Raw genomic sequence first — 18,189 nt, forward strand, 5'->3', positions numbered from 1 at the left:
TGCAAGATTCAATCCATTTTATCCATCGATCCCCAAAGCCCATTCTCCAAAGCAAGTAAAGAAGAAATTTCCAATTCACGTGATCATAAGCTTTCTCGATGTCAAATTTGCATAAAACACCAGGAACTTCACTCTTCAACCTGGAGTCGACACATTCGCCTGCGATTAGAACGGAGTCTAAAATCTGTCTACCACAAACAAAAGCATTTTGTGACTCTGAGATAATTCCATCCAAAACATTTCGCATTCTAAGAACAAGGACCTTGGCAATAAGCTTATACATACACCCCACTAGACTGATTGGCCGGAAGTCCTTAATGTCAGAGGCGTTGCCCTTCTTAGGAATAAGAGCAATGAAAGATGCATTTAATGATTTCTCAAATGTGCCATGAGAATGAAATTCCTGAAAAGTGCCCATTATCTCATTACGCACCACCTCCCAGCTCTCCTTCAGAAACCGCATAGTGAATTCGTCTGGCCTGGAGCTTTATCACCATAACAACTGGATAACGCCTTGAGAACTTCCTCTTCAGAGAACGGAATCTCAAGCATATCACTATCCAGCGTAGAAATGGCATCGAAATGCAAACCATCAAGTTTTGGTCTCCACTCTAAAGTCTCGGTATAGAGCTGCTGATAAAAAGAAACAATACCCCCACGCACCTCGTCTTCTTTCCGCAACTCTAAACCATTCACACGAATACGCCCAATGTTATTGTATCTTCTATGAGCGTTAGCAAGCCTGTGAAAGAATTTAGTATTGCAGCCACCTTCTTTAAGCCACAAAGCCCGAGATTTCTGACGCCACGAAATCTCCTCCATAGTAGCAATCTCAGCAAAATCGCCTAATAAGACACTCTTCGAGAGCGTAGAGATTCCGTGACTTGCCCTGTCTCATCAAGACGATCAATCTCAGCAATTTCAGCTAGGACTCTATTTTTCTTCCATTAAAGATTCCCAAATACTACTTTGTTCCACTTCTTAAGCTCAGATTTGAGAATCTGAAACTTCTTAGCAAGCACATAGCTATTAGAGCCAGTAAACACTGCTTCCTCCCACCAGGACTGGACCTTCCCTTGGAAGTCCTCAGCTCTCAACCACATATTTTCGAAACAAAATGGAGTCCGTCTAGATCTCATACCTCCACAATCAAGAACTAAGGGCACATGATCAGACGTGACTCTAACCAAAGCTGCCTGAGTGACATCCGGGAACTTCTCCTCCCAATCTCCAGAAATCAGGAATCTGTCGAGCCTCGATAAAGTAACTGATTCTCTGCCGCTAGACCAAGTGAAAGTTGCCCCTTGCAAAGGCAAATCAATAAGAAGGTGACCATCAATAAAGTCGGAGAACTGGGTCATCTCCGAAGACCACCTCCCCCCTGTGGATCTCTTAAATGGAGACCAAACATAATTGAAATCCCCGCCTAAGCACTAAGGCAACGACCACAATTCCTTAATGTAGCTAAGTTCTGGCCAAAAAACAGGTCTATCACAATCAATAACGGGTCCATAAACTCCAGAAAAGACCTAACTGAAATTATCATCTTCCATCTGAAACACACATGACAAAGAAAATAGCCCTTTCTAGATATTCGTTTGGGACATCCATCTACGATCCCACATAATAAGAATGCCACCTGATGTACCAGAGGCGTTCAAGGCTTCCCAATCCACGAACCTACTTCCCCAAAGGCTTCTAACCACATCATCAGAAATAGAAGCCAACTTGGTTTCTTACAAACAAATAACATGGGCATTCCACTTCTTCAAAGCAACTTTAACCACCTTTTTTTTGTCCGGATCATTTAATCCACGGACGTTCCATGTAATAATTCGTATCTTCATTGAGAACCAAAGATGATCAGTGCCCCTCCTCCCTGCTTTCCAATTTTGGTCCTTCCCCTTTCTTTATTCACCCCATCCTTCCCTTCGTAATTTACATTAGAAATAAGGTTCTTAACCTTTTGATCACCTTTCCGATGTGCATGTTTCCTATTTTTAACAACTTTTGTGCTTTTAGAGGTCTCTGTATTATTGTTTCCTGCCACAATATCATGAAGAATGGTTTGTGTTCGATCATCATCTCCTTCTGAGGAGACACCCAAAGCTTCGTTGACCTTGCCAATATTATCCAATACCCAGTCCATACCCAAATCGTTAACCGTCTCTAAGCAATCAGGGTGTACAGTTGCTAAGGGTTCTATAATGTCCACATCAGATTGATCAATATCCCTGGCAAGAGGACAGATCTGTTGAGACTGATCTTCAAAGTCCTCCCCTTTGCTTTCAACACTATTCTGATACAAGTTTAATTGCAGATTCAACTCTGTTCCAGGGTCATCCGTAAAATTTGTCATCAAATCATGGGTAGAGTTTGTCCCAGTAACGGAGGGTAGACCATTTAAGCCTTTTAGAGCAACACAGAGCTTGAGTTCATTAAGTAAAGACACGGCTAAATCATCTGTCAGCTTAAAATGAAGGTCTCATCCAACACAAACTGTCTCCCCTTTGGAACAACCAATACTTTCGGACTTAGTCAACAAAGACGGTGATTCTGCATCCCGTGGAACAATGGCTTCAGGAAGACCTCTCCTTTGATCCAAACGATCCTCCACTCCACCTTCACCATTTCCCATCACCTCACACGAAGAAGGGGTAGAAGATGAGCTCTTAGGATGAGATACAGAGGTCGAACCTGGAGAAGGAGAAGGAGAAGGAGAGCGCGCTACCCATTTCTGTTTTTCAGCATGAGTCCATTGGGTACCCTGTCGACTAGCTGAGGCAACCGGCCATTTCCACTTTTCTTTCTCAGTCCGACGCTGAAATGAAAAAGAGGAGAGATTTTGATATTGGGTTTGAGTGTGAACATGGGCTTTCCTTGGATCTGATTCGTTAAGAATTGAAACAGAAAATGAGTTGGGTCCTTTAAGAACCCGTCTTTTAGTGTGGGCTGGCTTAGGCCCAAAATCAGGCTTGAATCTTAATGCCTTAGTTTGCCCATAACCCCTCCGGCCCAAATCAACTTTAGGCCAATCTGTGAGGCCCAACCCAACTTCCTCACCCTTGTAGATAAGGATAGGGTTGAATCTGGAATTGAGGCTCTATGAGCACCACGTGTAAATTTATCCTTGTCAACTATAATCGGCGCGTGACCGGCGCGTGTCGTTTACTTGATCTTCCTCGCACCCATTCTTTCTCCGGCATATGATGAGGCCCGTCGCCGCCTTCAATACTCTCTGTCGAGGGAACCAACGCCGGTGCAATTTCTTCCCAGATCGCCACCTTATAACAGAAAGTATCATCATTAATAAACACAAATTGCGGACAGGTCGATCCTATTCTCACTGTAATCCAAACACTTTCGGCATCCCTTGTTTCATCAGCAACAGCTCCCACAAATCCGCCGCACAACTCCCCTACTTAAACAAATAAAGCATAACACCATAGGTGAAGGGGAAGTCCAAACAGCCGGATCTGTTTGAGACCTTTTTCTCTAAGGACGCCGCAACAACCAACCCTAAAAGACCATACATTGATCTGTAGGGTTGCAGATCCCTATTGACGTCGACCTTCCTTCAACACACGTTGGGCTTCGGTCTAAGAAGGAAACCTAAAAAGGAGCAGCGAATCAGATAATGGAGTAACCCCCACTCTATAGGACGTATTCCATGCTCTTGTAGCACATTCCTCCACACGATCACAACCCCCAACTTCCTTGTCAAAACGCCCGACCAAGCAAGATGAGAGAACTGATTTCCTCCCTGCGACGAACTCCCCGTCGATGTACAAAGACGGTCCTCGATGTGGAACTGCCGATTTCACATCCCCAGTTATTGAAATTCTTGGAATCTTTGCAGTCTCTAAATAAAATTTCATCATGAACGGAAACAAAAAAAGAAAGAAAAGGACAAAGTCACTATCGCCTTAAAATCGCCCACGGTGACGTCATCAAAAGAGTACGAGTAGCTCACTTGATTCCAAGATAACTGTTTTTTTTTTTTTTTCTTTTCTTTTCTTTTAATCAATTCTTATTCTTATTCCTATTCAGATTCCTTTTCCAAATCCTAAAATAATTGATTCCAAACAAAGCGTAAGAGATAAGAATCAACCCTAGAACTAGAAGTCTAGAGCGGGCATGTGCTCTTCAGATTCACCGGTACGATCTCGAGGGCAGCCATCCAAGTCTCTATCAAAAAGTCAAGCACTACATCATATCTGCAGATCGAGTCTGTGCAATCTTGTAAAAAGAGATGGATGGTGATATCGTGAAAACTGTGTCATCTATATATATATTTGTGAGAACCAACCTTCTTTTATAACTTTCTGAACATTGTTTTTGTTTTTTTAAATTTTTAGAATCGTTTTTCTAAATTTGATCTCAACATGTCATAGTACTTTTGAAATTCTGAAAAAGTATTCTCCAATCCAGTGCCCCTCTTCAAATTTACAACCTGAGTTAGATCTTTTCAATCCGGCCTGTGAATTCTCTGTCTAAGCAATTATTCTTTCCCGATTTGGGACCTGCAATGAACCCTCCTAAAATTAGTTAGTTATATATATTTTTAAGTTTGAAATTTTAAGGATATTCATTAAAAATTAGAAAAACCTTCTTTTGGCACAGGTATTGGGAAATAAACATACAAAAATAGTACTACAATTGTTTATTGTGCAAAATATAGTAGCTATTAGTTTGTGAAATTATCATGATAAATAACTTATTTAATTTATTTTCTTTCCCAATACTAACCTTTTTAACCTCTCATGGTAACTTAGTTACCTAATCCCAGTAAGATATGAAAAATGAAAAATAAAAAGTAAACAGAAAACCTAAACCTATTTCCTAAAAACCCAATTTAACATCGCTTTTAACATCGTATAATCAAATTTCTCTCTTTTTCTCCAAGCAAGTGAGCAAAATTGGTCTTTTTATGAACCTGACTTTTTTATTTTTTTATAGACAAAGCAAGCGTTCATCTTCTCCTGCTATCTGCGAAATCAATTCCCATGGAGAAAACAACAATATGGTAAAACATTTACACCATCTTTTCACTAATGTATTTTTCTATATTTATTTTATTTTTAAATGAAGATATTTTGTTACAAAAATTCAGCAATACTGTGGTGTTTCTGTTATCACACTTTCTTAATTATTTTTATTTATTTATTCTTTAATTGGAATAGTGAGAAGGCTGATAAAGGAGCACTGTGTTTGGAAGATTACATTAGTGGACTTCCTAATGTTCTCCTTGTTTCGATCTTGTCACTATTGACGATGAAAGAAGCCGCAAGAACTAGTCTGCTATCAAAGAGATGGAGGTATATGTGGACTTACATTACATGTTTGAACTTTGATGCCTCACATATATTAGATGGAATTCTATTGGGAAATAATACACATGAAGTCGAAAGGCCTTGTATTTGAGTTGGGTAAATCAAGTATTGAAATCGTACAACGGTCCAAGTTTAGATGAATTCAGAGTTCAATTTGATCTTGATGAACATTCTGCATTTGATATTGACAATTGGATTAATTTTGCAATCAGAAAGAATGTGAAAAAGCTTGAGCTAGATTTCTCGTATTGTTGGGTAGTTAAGTCCAATTTTTACAATTTTCCTGACATGGATCAAATCACAAATCACCTGCATTCATCGCCTCTTGCGTTTACTCGCTTCAACTCCCTAACTAATCTTCAGCTGGCAGTAGTGAATGTAACTAGACAAGTTCTCGAGTACTTCTTAACTAACTGTCCATTTTTGAAACAATTGTTTGTGACAAAAACCAGGTGTCTTGTAAACCTAAAAGTTCCTGATCTATCACTCCATTTGAAGCGTTTGGAGATATATTATTGCTTCAATGTGGAAAGTATTGAGATTTCTGCAATAAATCTCGTGGCATTTAAGTACCATAGACCAAAAATAAGCTTTCCATTTAAGAATAAGTCGCCTGTTGATTTGTATATGGGGGTATCGATTGCGATTATCTAATATATAACTTTTTGGAGATTTCAAGTTATCTTTCAATGTCTCTATACCAATAGAGCATACTTTCAATGTCTCTAGGCAAACAATTTTTCGCAGCATACCAATAGAGCATGTAAGGGCATGTTTGAAGGGGAAAAAAACTCGTTAAGTCAAAGGCACGTGCGTATTATCTTTAGTCATTTAAAAGGTTCAAGTCCATATGAGTGCAAGTTTAACCCAATTCCCACTATGAGGTCGAAAGAGTTGACAATCCATTAGCCCATAATTCAGATAATATTTCATCTCAGCCATTAAATTGTAATCCATCTCAATTGGGTTTTTAGAAAATTATAAAACATAACTTGTTCTAAAAAATTAAAAAAAAAAAAAAAAAAACTTCTTCTTTAAGAAAAAAAAAAAAAAAAAAAAGATCTGTTACGAAAACTATCAGACAGTTTTAAGTTTTAACGTGATCGAACGATCGATCACGAAATCCGATCTACAAGAAGGAAAAAGAGCAAAGGGCTCTTCATATGGTGATGCAAGGTGTCAGAAGAGGAATGAAACTTGGTCTCCAGAGAAAGGAAAGGTTTGAGAGAGAGAGAGATTAAGAGACAGACACAGATAAACGAAGAAAATTAAAATATATATATATATATTAAAGTCAGCATTCAATTAGCTGCTGACACGTCCCGCCAAACTACTTATGTATTATCTCTTTGGGCCTTGTTAATGAAATTATGCAAGTTGGGCCAAAATTAACGAGTTTGTTCCCTACAAACAGGACCTTAACGTCTTGTCTTTGTCATCTGTCGGCCTAGTGATGGCGTGAATGTGCTGCTGAGTTTAGAAGCAAAACAAAATAATTATAAAGTTAGTAAATAAATATAAATTTGTAAATTAATTTGTCAATTTTAAGTTATTCCCTCTTACATTAGAATTATTGCTCACCCGAGAAGTTTGTGATCTATGCATTGAATTCACACTCATTTTTTTAAAAAGATGTTAAATGTCATCTTCATGTTTTTCAAAATACGAGCCTTCACATAAAGAATCTACTATATCCTTATGAGTGTCGGATAAGCTCTCATAGAAATATTGAACCACTTGCCATTTTGGAATGTCATGATGTGGACCTTTTCTTAGTAAGTCATTCAATTTCTCCGAAGCTTCATGCAAAAGTTCTCCCTCCCCATGGGAAAATTCTCTAATGGCGGTTCTCATTGAATTGGTCAAGCTCACTAAGTAATACTTTTTCAAAAAATCATTTTGCATTTGTGCCCAAGAAGTTATTGTATTTGATCCCAAACTATTAAACCAATATTTTGCCTTATTTTTAAGAGTGAAAGGGAAGATAAGTAACTTAAGGACTTCTTTCGGTATATTCATATATCTTACAGTGGAGCATACTTTAAAAAACTCATCCAAGTGTTTGTATGGTTCCTCACCATCTAACCCATAGAAAAGTGGACACAATTGAATGGTCTCGGGTTTGATTTCATAGTGATCAGCTTGGAAATTAGGAAGCATGATGGAAGTTGGTGCATGGTACCCATTGAGATTGTAATGATCATAAATGATCATTGAAGGAATTAGAGCTTGAACTCTGGGAGGAAATTGGTCAAAAAGTTGATGTTCAATGAAGTTCGGGTCTAAATAACCAAGATTATCCTCAAGGCTTTCCTTGGAGTAGTGAGGATGAAGGGTGGGAATGAACCACACAAATTTTAGTCAACACACCAATAAGAGCAACAAAAACACAAACCTCTTCTCCACAACAAATCAATCAATAACAATCCTCCACATACGATGATCCCATACTCCCATGCTTTTCAACAAATAAAAATAAAAGTGCCTCCACGCGGGCCGACAATTTAACTAAGCAATTAAAAGTGCCTCCAAGCGGGCCGACGATTTATCTGCAAGAAAGGAGTTTAGAAAGCTCACAAAAGGTCCTTAAGCAACTTCAAGAATTTATAAGCATTTTTGTTTTGCTTTTGCAAGTTTTATTTTTATTTTTGCTTTTTGCTTTTTATGCTTTTTTTGCTTGATTTGAGGCTCCTTTGCTTTGCTTCTCTATGCTCCAAGTACCTAAGTAACAAGAGTGATAAGATGAGAACAAAATAAATAAAAATAAAGCAAGGATCAAAAGAGTACTAATTCCAATTCAATTCCTTAATATAACGTTGCTAATCCCTAGCAACGGCAACAAAAAACGTGGTGTGTCTGTGACCTTGTGCTCAAAATGATGTAAAAAGTATGAATGTGAGAAGTGGCCACCACATTTAAAATTTATAAAAACCACTTAACACTATACTATGTAGTATGAGTGAAAAGGGATCGTCCAAGAGATTTGTAAGGTATCACAGAATTAATGTTGGATTAGTAGGTCGAATGATCAAAAATAGGTTTGTTGGTTGAATTATACTAATGATTCAATTGAAAACAATGTAAATTAAAAGCAATCTAGAGATTAATTTGTCAATTTTTATATATATTAAAAAAAAAAAAAAGTGTTTGCCTAGAGATATTGAAACTATTTCACCTCTGATTTGTGAATGTTGAATTTTAACTTGATAAAAGAATAAAATTAATTAGTTAACCAATCAACCGATAAATAATAAATAAGCAATCTCAAATTTTTTAGATATCTAGTCATTACAACATTATTCGAAGTAAGTGGTCAAATAATATTTTATAACATATTATTCACTCACAGGACACCCTAGATTTAAAGTATGTTTTATAGACATAACAAAAAGGGCAAAAAAAAAAAAAACAAAAAAAAAAAAGAAACAACAACAACAACAATTTTGTCTGTCAATCTTACATTTTTTTACTAAACATGTTTTCATGTTATTCCATAAATTTTACAACAAATTTTACATTAGCAAACATGCTTTCAATTACTATTGAACACACTCCACAACAAATGATAAATTTCTATTTCGAATGAAAACATAAACGAATGAAAGAAGATTTGAAAGAAATCATAGAATAAACGATAAAGATGTGCAGAAATGGAGAAGGCGTTAAAAAGAGCTTTGCTTTACCATTAAGAAGGAGGTGGAAGAATCAACCATTTTGAAATTACTCTCGATTTTCATTTCAATCAGTTTCAGTTTTCGTTTCAATCAGATTCATTTTTATCCAATTTCACAATTTGACCATATTTTCTTTGGGAATTTATTATTTTCTAGTCATCGAAATTTTGTCATATAAATTAAGACACATCTTGCAATACCCAATTTTCTTTTACATTATGTTTATTATATGCAACCTCTAACTTCAAAAATAATTTAGAAACAAAGAAATTTCTTACTTCTCTGGTCAAATAATACTATAAAGAATAAATAATGTATGACTGTAATATAGTTTAGCCAATCAATGATGTTAATTTGCTTAATATGTTGGATTATTGAAATATATATTATATATATATGTATAATATATTATACATATTATAACTATATATTAGATTCAGTTTCCTTTCTTTCCTCCTTGATTTATTCTTTTTGTTTCCCTTCTTTCCTCATATATATGTATAATATATTATACATATATATTATATTCGGTTTCCTTTCTTTCCTCCTTGATTTACTTTTTGATTCTTTCCTCCTTTATTTATTCTTTTTGTCTACAACTTTATTTCCTATATATTGTGTATCAACACAATGAAAACATATTAAGAAATACAAGCAATAAGAGAAATGTAGGCCTTAGTGCCGAACCATGTATATACTGTGTTCTTAATCTTTCTCTGTTTCATCTTCCTATTTTACATCTTATATTTCTGCATCATAAATTTAACATGGTATCAGAGCAATGATCCAAGATCGTTTGTTTCTTTTCTTTTCTTTTCTTTCTTTCTTTCTTTTTTTTTTTTTTTTTTGCCCTTTATTGATTGCAGATAGCAGTAAAGGAGAAGACCAATAAAATCTGATCCATTTCTGGTTCAGATCTCTCTTTGTTTTCCTTTTTTGATCAACCACGCGTTTCCAAGCGACGTCCCGCATTGTCACATGCCAACGCTTCTGTGAAATAGATCTGACTTGTGCTTCACGAGCCCAAGCGACGCATGCTCCTGCGAGTAAATCTCACTCACGCTACACGTGCCCACGCGCTCCTCCTTCATCGACGATAGTCAACGCTCCAAAGCGGTGACCAACTATTTTCCGGCGTTGTTCCGGCATTTCTCGGCTTTGTTCCAACTATTCCCCGGCTTTGTTCCGACTATTTCTCGGCTTTGTTCCGGCCATTTCCCCGGTTGTTCATGCATTTCTCAACTTTGTTCCGACTATTCCCTAGCTTATTTCCGGCCTTTTACGGGCTTTGTTCTGAATCTTTTTCATTTCTCAGATGGATCACCCGAATGTCTCCCAGTGTTTCTCTAACCCATTTCTTAGCTTTGTTCTGACCCATTTCCTCGGCGTTGTTTCGACTATTTTCCCGGCATTGTTCCGATCATTTCCCTGGCGTTGTTCCGGCCTTTCGGATGTTTTTCGCTCTACCACCATTTTCAAGATTTCATCTCCAAACTCAAGTTGGCTTCGAGAAATCTATTTGAGAAAGAGGGTTGAGAGTTTTAGAGAGGGGGGGGGGGGGTGAAGAAGAAGATTAAAGTGTATTTTTTGTAATTTTAAAAAACTATTTTTATTTTAATTTAACATTAAATAGTAAGGTCAAATTTGTTATTTCATAGCCGGAGTCGATACAGATATTGGGGCAGTGTAATCATTTTCTAAAAGTGTAGAGATTTTCTAAAACAAGTTGGGATTTTATGATTTTAACCCTAAACAAAAACATATTGATGTCTTAAACAAAGCTTATTGGTTTTGCCATTATTAAGCTAGTGTCAATTTTAAAGAATCCAATAAATATACTTTGTTGTGAATATGCTAATATCATTCTTTTATTTTTTTGTTGAAATTTATTTTTCACATCATAAAAAATTACTATTGCCCCCTTGAAATTACTAAAAAAATTTAGTATTCCTTCTCCTCACATAATTTTCTGGGTCAATCCTTAAATAGAGCTTCAAAGATGTAGATTTTGAAGAAGATTCCGATTATAAAGATATCATTGTCTATTAAGTTTAAAACGATGGATTTTCACATATTTTACAATTATGGACGATCTCAAATTTAAAATAATGGATTTTGTTTTCATGGGTGTTTAAAATCTACTACTAAATTTCACATGATGAAAAAGCTAAAAAGAAATTAATAAGTAATATTCATACAATATGTGAATCGACCGCTAAATACTAAATTTATATGATCAAGTGATTCATCCAATGTTTAAAATCAGTATATAAATTAACCTAAATGGGTTAACATAGTAGCAAAGACTTTTACATAACATCCTGAAGGTCAGGAGTTCAAATCTCCTTGGGGCCACCGTAGGAAAGTTTTTGAATAATTGCCTTGGTGGTGGATTATTGGATGCTTTAAAGAGATTGCATGTGGGATGGGAGACTACATATGCCGGTGGAGGATTATTTGATGTTTTAAATAATCACTGGGCTTTGGTGAGGAATTTTCTTTTTGTGTTGGCTAATTTCGGTTCAAAACATTTGATAACGTTGTAATTTCATTTTTATTTTGAGTTTTGATCGTGGAAGCTAAACAAGGTCAAGAATACCATGATTCGATGTGAACATCACTTGAAAAAGGTAAGGAAAGTGAGGAAACGTGTCATATGAGTTTAAGTTTGGTTGGGATTGACAAACTAGGGTTTTTTTTTTTAATTAAAAATCTAAATTCAGCCAATTCCTATTGATCGCACTTTTGGTGATCAGTACAATCAGTCCGGTTAAGGAATTCTGCAAAGTCCAACTGGTCACACTTTTTGCAACCGGTCAGACTTGCCCATGTTTGAACAGTATTATGATTTTCAAGCTCTTTTGAACCCCTTTTTAAACCTAAATATGAGAGACGCCCTATAATGTTTTTAAAAGTCCCTTTCAAGTCAATTAAGAAATCATGTATATAAATATTATCTTAACTTAGCCAAATCTGCATCGCACAACTCACAATTTGTTGTGTTGCTTGTCGCATTTTGATCTCTCTTGGCTTCCACAGAAAAGTTGATTATGATTTAGAATTGAATGCTCTGGGTGTTCCTGTGTGTGGTGAGTGCTTTGGGTATTCCTGTGTGCGGTGATTCCATTCATTTGAACATCAAGAATGTTTCAGTTAGCCTTAATGTCTACTCCTCCTTCTGGGCTTGGGCTTGTGCTAATAGGTTAGGCATTGGCTAAGGTTAGCTGTTTCTTTTGTTCTTTATGGTTCAATTTGGTCCTTGCCTCTTAGGCTTAGTAGGTTCCTTAGGTTGTTTGTTGTATTTGGCCTCTCTCAATCAATATATATTTTCATTCACCTTAGGAAAATAAAAAAGAAAAGAAAGAAAGGATAACTGCGTAAGACAATAATAAGCTGAAAAAAATGTTAACTTCCAACAGACTAATACTCTTGATTCATATAATTTACTCTAGATCTTATTGTTAGAAACTTGTTGTGAAAACTAGTGTTTCTACATGTAAATGAAACTTGTCTATGAATATGGCCTGTTTATACCACGTTAGACTACAACGTGAATGTGAATTAAATATTGTTCAACGTGAATATATGGTGTGAATGGTTGCATGTTGTTCCATGCAGAGTTATGTATATCACAACATCCACAATTTAGGCCAAGTTGTTGACCATTTTTTTAACGTATCCTTTCATAGAAAACATGATTGATGCATGTTGTCATGGTTGTCGATGTATAAGCAATAGTTGTGATTGTTGTGGATGTACAAGCAACAGTTGCGAGGCTTGTCAACGTTTGCGAACATTTGGGAAGAAGTATGACAGTTGTAGGTGTGACGACCCTGGTTTTACAAACCCGGTGCGTTAATGATGACTCGAAAGTTAACCCGATAGCGAATCTGAAATGCAGAAGTGAAAGATAAAACTGAGTTCTCTATAGATATACCTTATCTCTAAGACGCCAAAGTGACTTTCTATGAGGTCACGGAACTCAAAGAGAACAAAAGCGGAAACTAGGGTTAAAAATAGACCAAGTGTGACCGCAAGGGTAAAATAGTATTTTTACATATAAATGGGTGCTACTATGCACACCATTGGAAAGACAATGAAAAATTAATAAAGTTAGACCCAAAAATCACCTGATTCGGAGTTCGGATGACAAAGATATGGGACCTCAAAGTTTGAAAAAAAAAAAAAAAAAAAAAAACTAAAAATTTAATCATGCCTAAGGGAATCTGTGATCGATCGTGGAATTCTGCGATTGATCACAGAATTCCACGATCGATGAAACTGAGACCAAAAATCCAACTTTTAGAAGTGAAGTGCTACTAAAGCGATCGATCGCCAGGCCTCTGCGAAGGGTCGCCAAGGGTCTGCGAACGATCGTAACCCTGTGATGGATAAAAAAAAATGAGTCTACAATCGGTTATGAGATTCAGCAATCAATCGCAGACCAGAAGGCTGCACCAGAAATTTAAGGCAAACGCGTGTTTTTTGACGTCAAAACAAATTTTTTTAGAAAAAGTTTGTGAAGCCCCCCCCCCCCCCCCCCCCCCCCCCCCCAAATATGGTTTTCTAAATGACCATGATAAAGCTAAGTCTTATTTTTCATATGAAAATGCCCAAAATGCCCTTATGTGCATACTTTGCAAAAATAAGTTCATGCTTGAAACAAAAAGTAACCATTGCATAAAATTAAGATGTTTGGCTTTTGGTCACATATCACACATATGAAATGAGTCTTGAATAGTATACTTAGGCACACTTTACATATCCCAAAATGAAAACGACATGTCATAACCAAGCTATATATTACAATTTCAAAAGAAAACAAAACATGTTAACACTTGCATGTATGTGAAATTACACAAAAGGTAATTCGATGCAACCAAGGCAACCTAAGGATGTTGTGCATCCCAAAACAAAGTCTCCTTACCTGAAAATAACCCAATCAATTACGGTGAGTAACTTGCATTACTAGTAGGAAGAAGCATATGTGTATACTCTAAAGTTTCAATGATTCTTTGCAACGAAATATAAACGGTTACATGTGGTGTATGCCACCTAACGTCTATGTTCAAAATGGTACTAAAGGATCATCCTAAGTTACCTTAGAACATTTTAAACACAAACCACAATAAGTAGAGCAATTAAACGGAATCAGAACCATCAAAGCCAACAACAAGTTACAACAATTTAGTGTCATCAACTTGAAACAAAATACGAGATCAACAATATAGATACAACAAGTTATAATGATTTAGTGTCATCAACTTGAAACGAAATGCGAAATCAAACAAATAATATCGACATCACGCCGGATCAAATCCAAACGAATAATAACTATTTTAGGTTACTAACCTGCCGGGAACTACCCTAGTGCGCACATGTGGGGAGGACTCATATCTTCTGCATTAGAGCCGAACTCTAACCATTTCAACAACGACGTCCCAACTTTCTAAAATCAACAATCAATGCAACAACTTATATACATAAGTAAACAATGCATTTAACCACCTTCCATGCACAACCAAGATTGGAACCCACACATTCCACGCACTAAGTCCTCAACTATAATGGCACTTGTAATGACGAATTTATAATGTGAATCAACCAAGTTACTACAATGGTGTCAGCAATTGAATTTCATCTATACTATCACAAATTTAGTCTCAAATCCATTATTTAAACATTAACATAATATTAAATACACAATTGAATCTTCAACCACAACAATGTAGAAATTCAATAAATACACAAATAATAATCACATGATTTCAAAACACTACTAAGTGAAACAAGATAAATACAATTATAAGATCATCAACATAATGATTTTTTTGTCATGCTAACATGGTATTCATTAAATCCCTAACTTAACAATGACATAGTACAGTATCACAACACAAATAATGACAATAATAATCTTATAACATCCTAGTAACAATAATAAAACAATACAAGATTTCCAACTTCTAGTATGTAAAACTACAACAACACAAGAGGATAGCCACATATAAGACTTGTGTAAAAATAAAACCCTAGGTTAAATATGATCAATATGCATCAAGTACAATCCTAGGACATCAATTTACATGCATACAATGTATATCAACAATAAAGGAAACAAGAAACAACAACAAGAGTATAAACATATGACAACCCCTACCTCACTAGAGGATTGTTCCTCCATAATCCAAGGCAAACGAACTCAAATTGAAAAACTATCAAAAGATGTTCTGGATCAAGAAGAGAAGAAACTTTTGTATTTAAGGTGGAAGACTAAAATTGTAATATCCCTAATTTTAAAAAGATAGTCTCGGCATTTTAATTCATGTTTTTATTTCATTTTTATTTGATTAATTGACTTATTTGTTTAATTGTTTAATTATTTAATTGATTTATGTGGTTATTTATGTAGTTGTTATTTATTTAATTAAATTCTTTGATTAATTGTTTTATTTAATTCAGTTATGTGTTTTAATTATTGTTTTTCATTAATGTATGCTTATGTGGAAATTTAATTGTTTGTTTTCATTAAGTGTTTAATTAGGGTTTTGTATTCGTTTAGATAGTCACGTTAGGGTAGCCAACTTAGAATTGGGTTGGAATTAGAATTAGGTTTTAATTAAAACTTATATATATACCGTTATAATCGAACTTAGGGTTTAGACGCCTATATATATATATTCTTGTATACGTCTGCTATGGTGAAACAAAAACCCTATTCACGTATTGGGAGGCAGAAAGAAACAGAGAGAGATTTAAGAGGAAAATAGAGAGAACCAGTTAGGGTTTTGACCGAAAATTTAAGGTCGGACCAAAGAGAAAGGAAGAGGTTGATTGTGGGTTAGAAACGGAGCAGTAGGAGGCTTGACGGTAATCAGAACTCGCCGAAAAAGTCTAGGAAGACGGCGTGGAGATTTTAATTCAAAATCTCACAGGCAAGTTTCTATTCTAACTCCTTCCCTTAAACCTGTGTTCTGTGCATGCTATATAGTCTCCAGGAATTAAATCAGACTTTAAAAACGAATGTTTTATGCATATTAAATCAGACTGTAAACTGTTTTATGTTTTGCTTAACTGAAATTATTTTATTGCATAAACTGTTATCGATTATGTTTCAAATTTTTGTTAGCAATTCATACTGGGATTCGATGAGTTTCTGGAGTCTTTGGGACTTGGATTGAACCCTAAAAAATCTAATAAAAAATCAGTACAGAGGACTCTGAACTTTGCCGGAGGCGAAGAAGATGAACAGGAGGAGCGTAGTACGGCTCTTAGGGAGAGAGCCGGCTTCCTAATGGAGGGAGCCGGCTCCCTAGGTGAGAAAGTCGGCTCTCCATGAGGGAGTGCCGGCTCTAGGTGTGTGAGAGTCGGCTCCCTTACTGTAACACCCTACGGGTGTATAATTTTGGTATTTTTCAGACTACAGGGGCTAAAGTGTAATTTACAAATTTAACTGGGGGTTTTTAAATGATGTATATAGCATATTAAAGACCCAAGACTATTGGTTTATGCTATGGTAGAGGATGTCATGAAATTTAAATACTAATTTGCATGTTGTCAGGGATTGTGGAAGCTTTAAATTGCTAGTTTTGTTTTAGCAAATTAAATGGACTAGTATGAAAGTATATTTGGAATTTCAGTATAATGTGCTCAGTTTATATTTCTGATTATCATTATATCATGCTTTGGATTTATAAATTGATGATTAAATTTAGCATTTATTGTGTCAATTATTTGGTTTGTGGATTGTATGCGCCGGTATGGGACGGTGGCATACTAGGGATGGATTAGTTCAAAATACTAAGTCCTACCTATTCTGGATTGGGGTATGGATTAACTATAAAAGTTAAGTCCTACTCATATTTGTGTCAGGTCAATAAATAATTGAATGACTTACTTTGATTTTTGGATGGATTGTTATACAGATGTCAGGCCACTGTATCAGATGGATGATATTTTTGTATTAGGCTTATACGGACTTTATATACATATAATTATGGTACCGTGATATGAGTTTGAGTCTCAGGATCATGGTTAGGGTGCGTATATCACCTAGGATGGATAATTGGACATAGACACCTGGTCCCCTAGTAGGTCTACGTATACATGCCCACATTACTTGCGATTTGCATGTTATCTCTACTCAGAGTAAAATAGACCTATAGGCTAGTGAGCGTCCTATAGTGTGTATGTATACATATATGGACTACTTTAGTTATTACTGAGCTATCTAGGATGTATATGCGTATCGGGTTTCTGTATAGATTGTAGTAGGATAGAACTTGTCGTAGGCTGACCCACTCTTATTTTTCAGGTGTTCGTCAGTTCCAGGCTTAGAGCTTGATCGTGCTGAGCAGATACAGTCACTCACTCCTTCGGCTACGTAGGATTACTTTTCATGTTTTAGTTTTGGATTTTGTTTCCGTACTTTACTTTCATTTGGGATGTTATTAGGGGTCCACCAGATGGATTCCCGAGTTGTATGTTTTTTGAGATATTAGAAGTTTGGATTTTATTGGTTTTATATTTTGAGGATTTTAATACTTAGAATTCTTTTCAGCGTATTTATTTATTTATATATTAATTCTTTTGTATTTTATATTCATTTAAATATTAATTTTTGGTATTCCCTTGGGTTTGGGCTTAAGCCTAATCAACCCATGTCTCGGAGTTGAGGGGTATCACAAAAATCCCAAAGGAAGGGGGTCGAATTTCAGAAATGGTGAAGACGGTTTTTGGTTTTCTCAAACTGCTTTAATAGAGGTTCATCCCTCTGAAATCCGAGGTAAACAAAGTCAAAATGAAAAACTGAAAAAGGTGTTCTAGATCATGAAGAGAGGAAGATTTGATCTTTAAAGTGGAAGATTAAATTCCTATTGGAAGGGGTTCAAATTTTGAAAATGGCAGTTAGTGTTTATGGTGGCAACAATGGAGACTTCGTGAGGAAAATGTAATTTCACATCTTTTCCCACTAACAATGGCTTTGTTAGCCAAACACACACACACCAATGCTACGTCACACACACACACACACACACACATCCACCCTCCACTTGTCACAAATTTAGGCCTCCTCATAAGGTTTAATTTCAAGCTTACACTTGTCACCAATCTAGGCTTCCAAGTGTCACAATGGTGAGTCAACAAATAGTCCAATGAATGAGTGACATTTGTTACTCTTT

General features: G+C 35.8%; 2 protein-coding genes across 2 annotated transcripts; one reads left to right on the forward strand and one right to left on the reverse strand.

Annotated features, from left to right (window-relative positions):
- Positions 1 to 450: 450 nt before the first annotated feature.
- Positions 451 to 1,361, reverse strand: LOC132305222 (uncharacterized). The gene is made up of 2 exons (XM_059802896.1): positions 979 to 1,361; positions 451 to 889 (listed from the first exon to the last, which is right to left on the reverse strand). The coding sequence occupies exons 1-2, from the start codon at positions 1,359 to 1,361 to the stop codon at positions 451 to 453; spliced, it is 822 nt and encodes a 273-aa protein (XP_059658879.1).
- Positions 1,362 to 4,032: 2,671 nt separating this feature from the next.
- On the forward strand, positions 4,033 to 17,557 carry LOC132303673 (putative F-box/FBD/LRR-repeat protein At5g22610). The gene is made up of 4 exons (XM_059801031.1): positions 4,033 to 4,242; positions 4,960 to 5,026; positions 5,184 to 5,318; positions 17,322 to 17,557. The coding sequence occupies exons 2-4, from the start codon at positions 5,007 to 5,009 to the stop codon at positions 17,392 to 17,394; spliced, it is 228 nt and encodes a 75-aa protein (XP_059657014.1). The 5' UTR covers positions 4,033 to 4,242; positions 4,960 to 5,006; the 3' UTR covers positions 17,395 to 17,557.
- The last annotated feature ends 632 nt before the right edge of the window (positions 17,558 to 18,189 follow it).

The sequence above is a fragment of the Cornus florida genome, unplaced genomic scaffold, assembly GCF_030987335.1.
Source record: "Cornus florida cultivar Cherokee Brave unplaced genomic scaffold, ASM3098733v1 CherokeeBrave_3.0.0_Hap2_Chr04, whole genome shotgun sequence".
NCBI lineage: Eukaryota > Viridiplantae > Streptophyta > Magnoliopsida > Cornales > Cornaceae > Cornus > Cornus florida.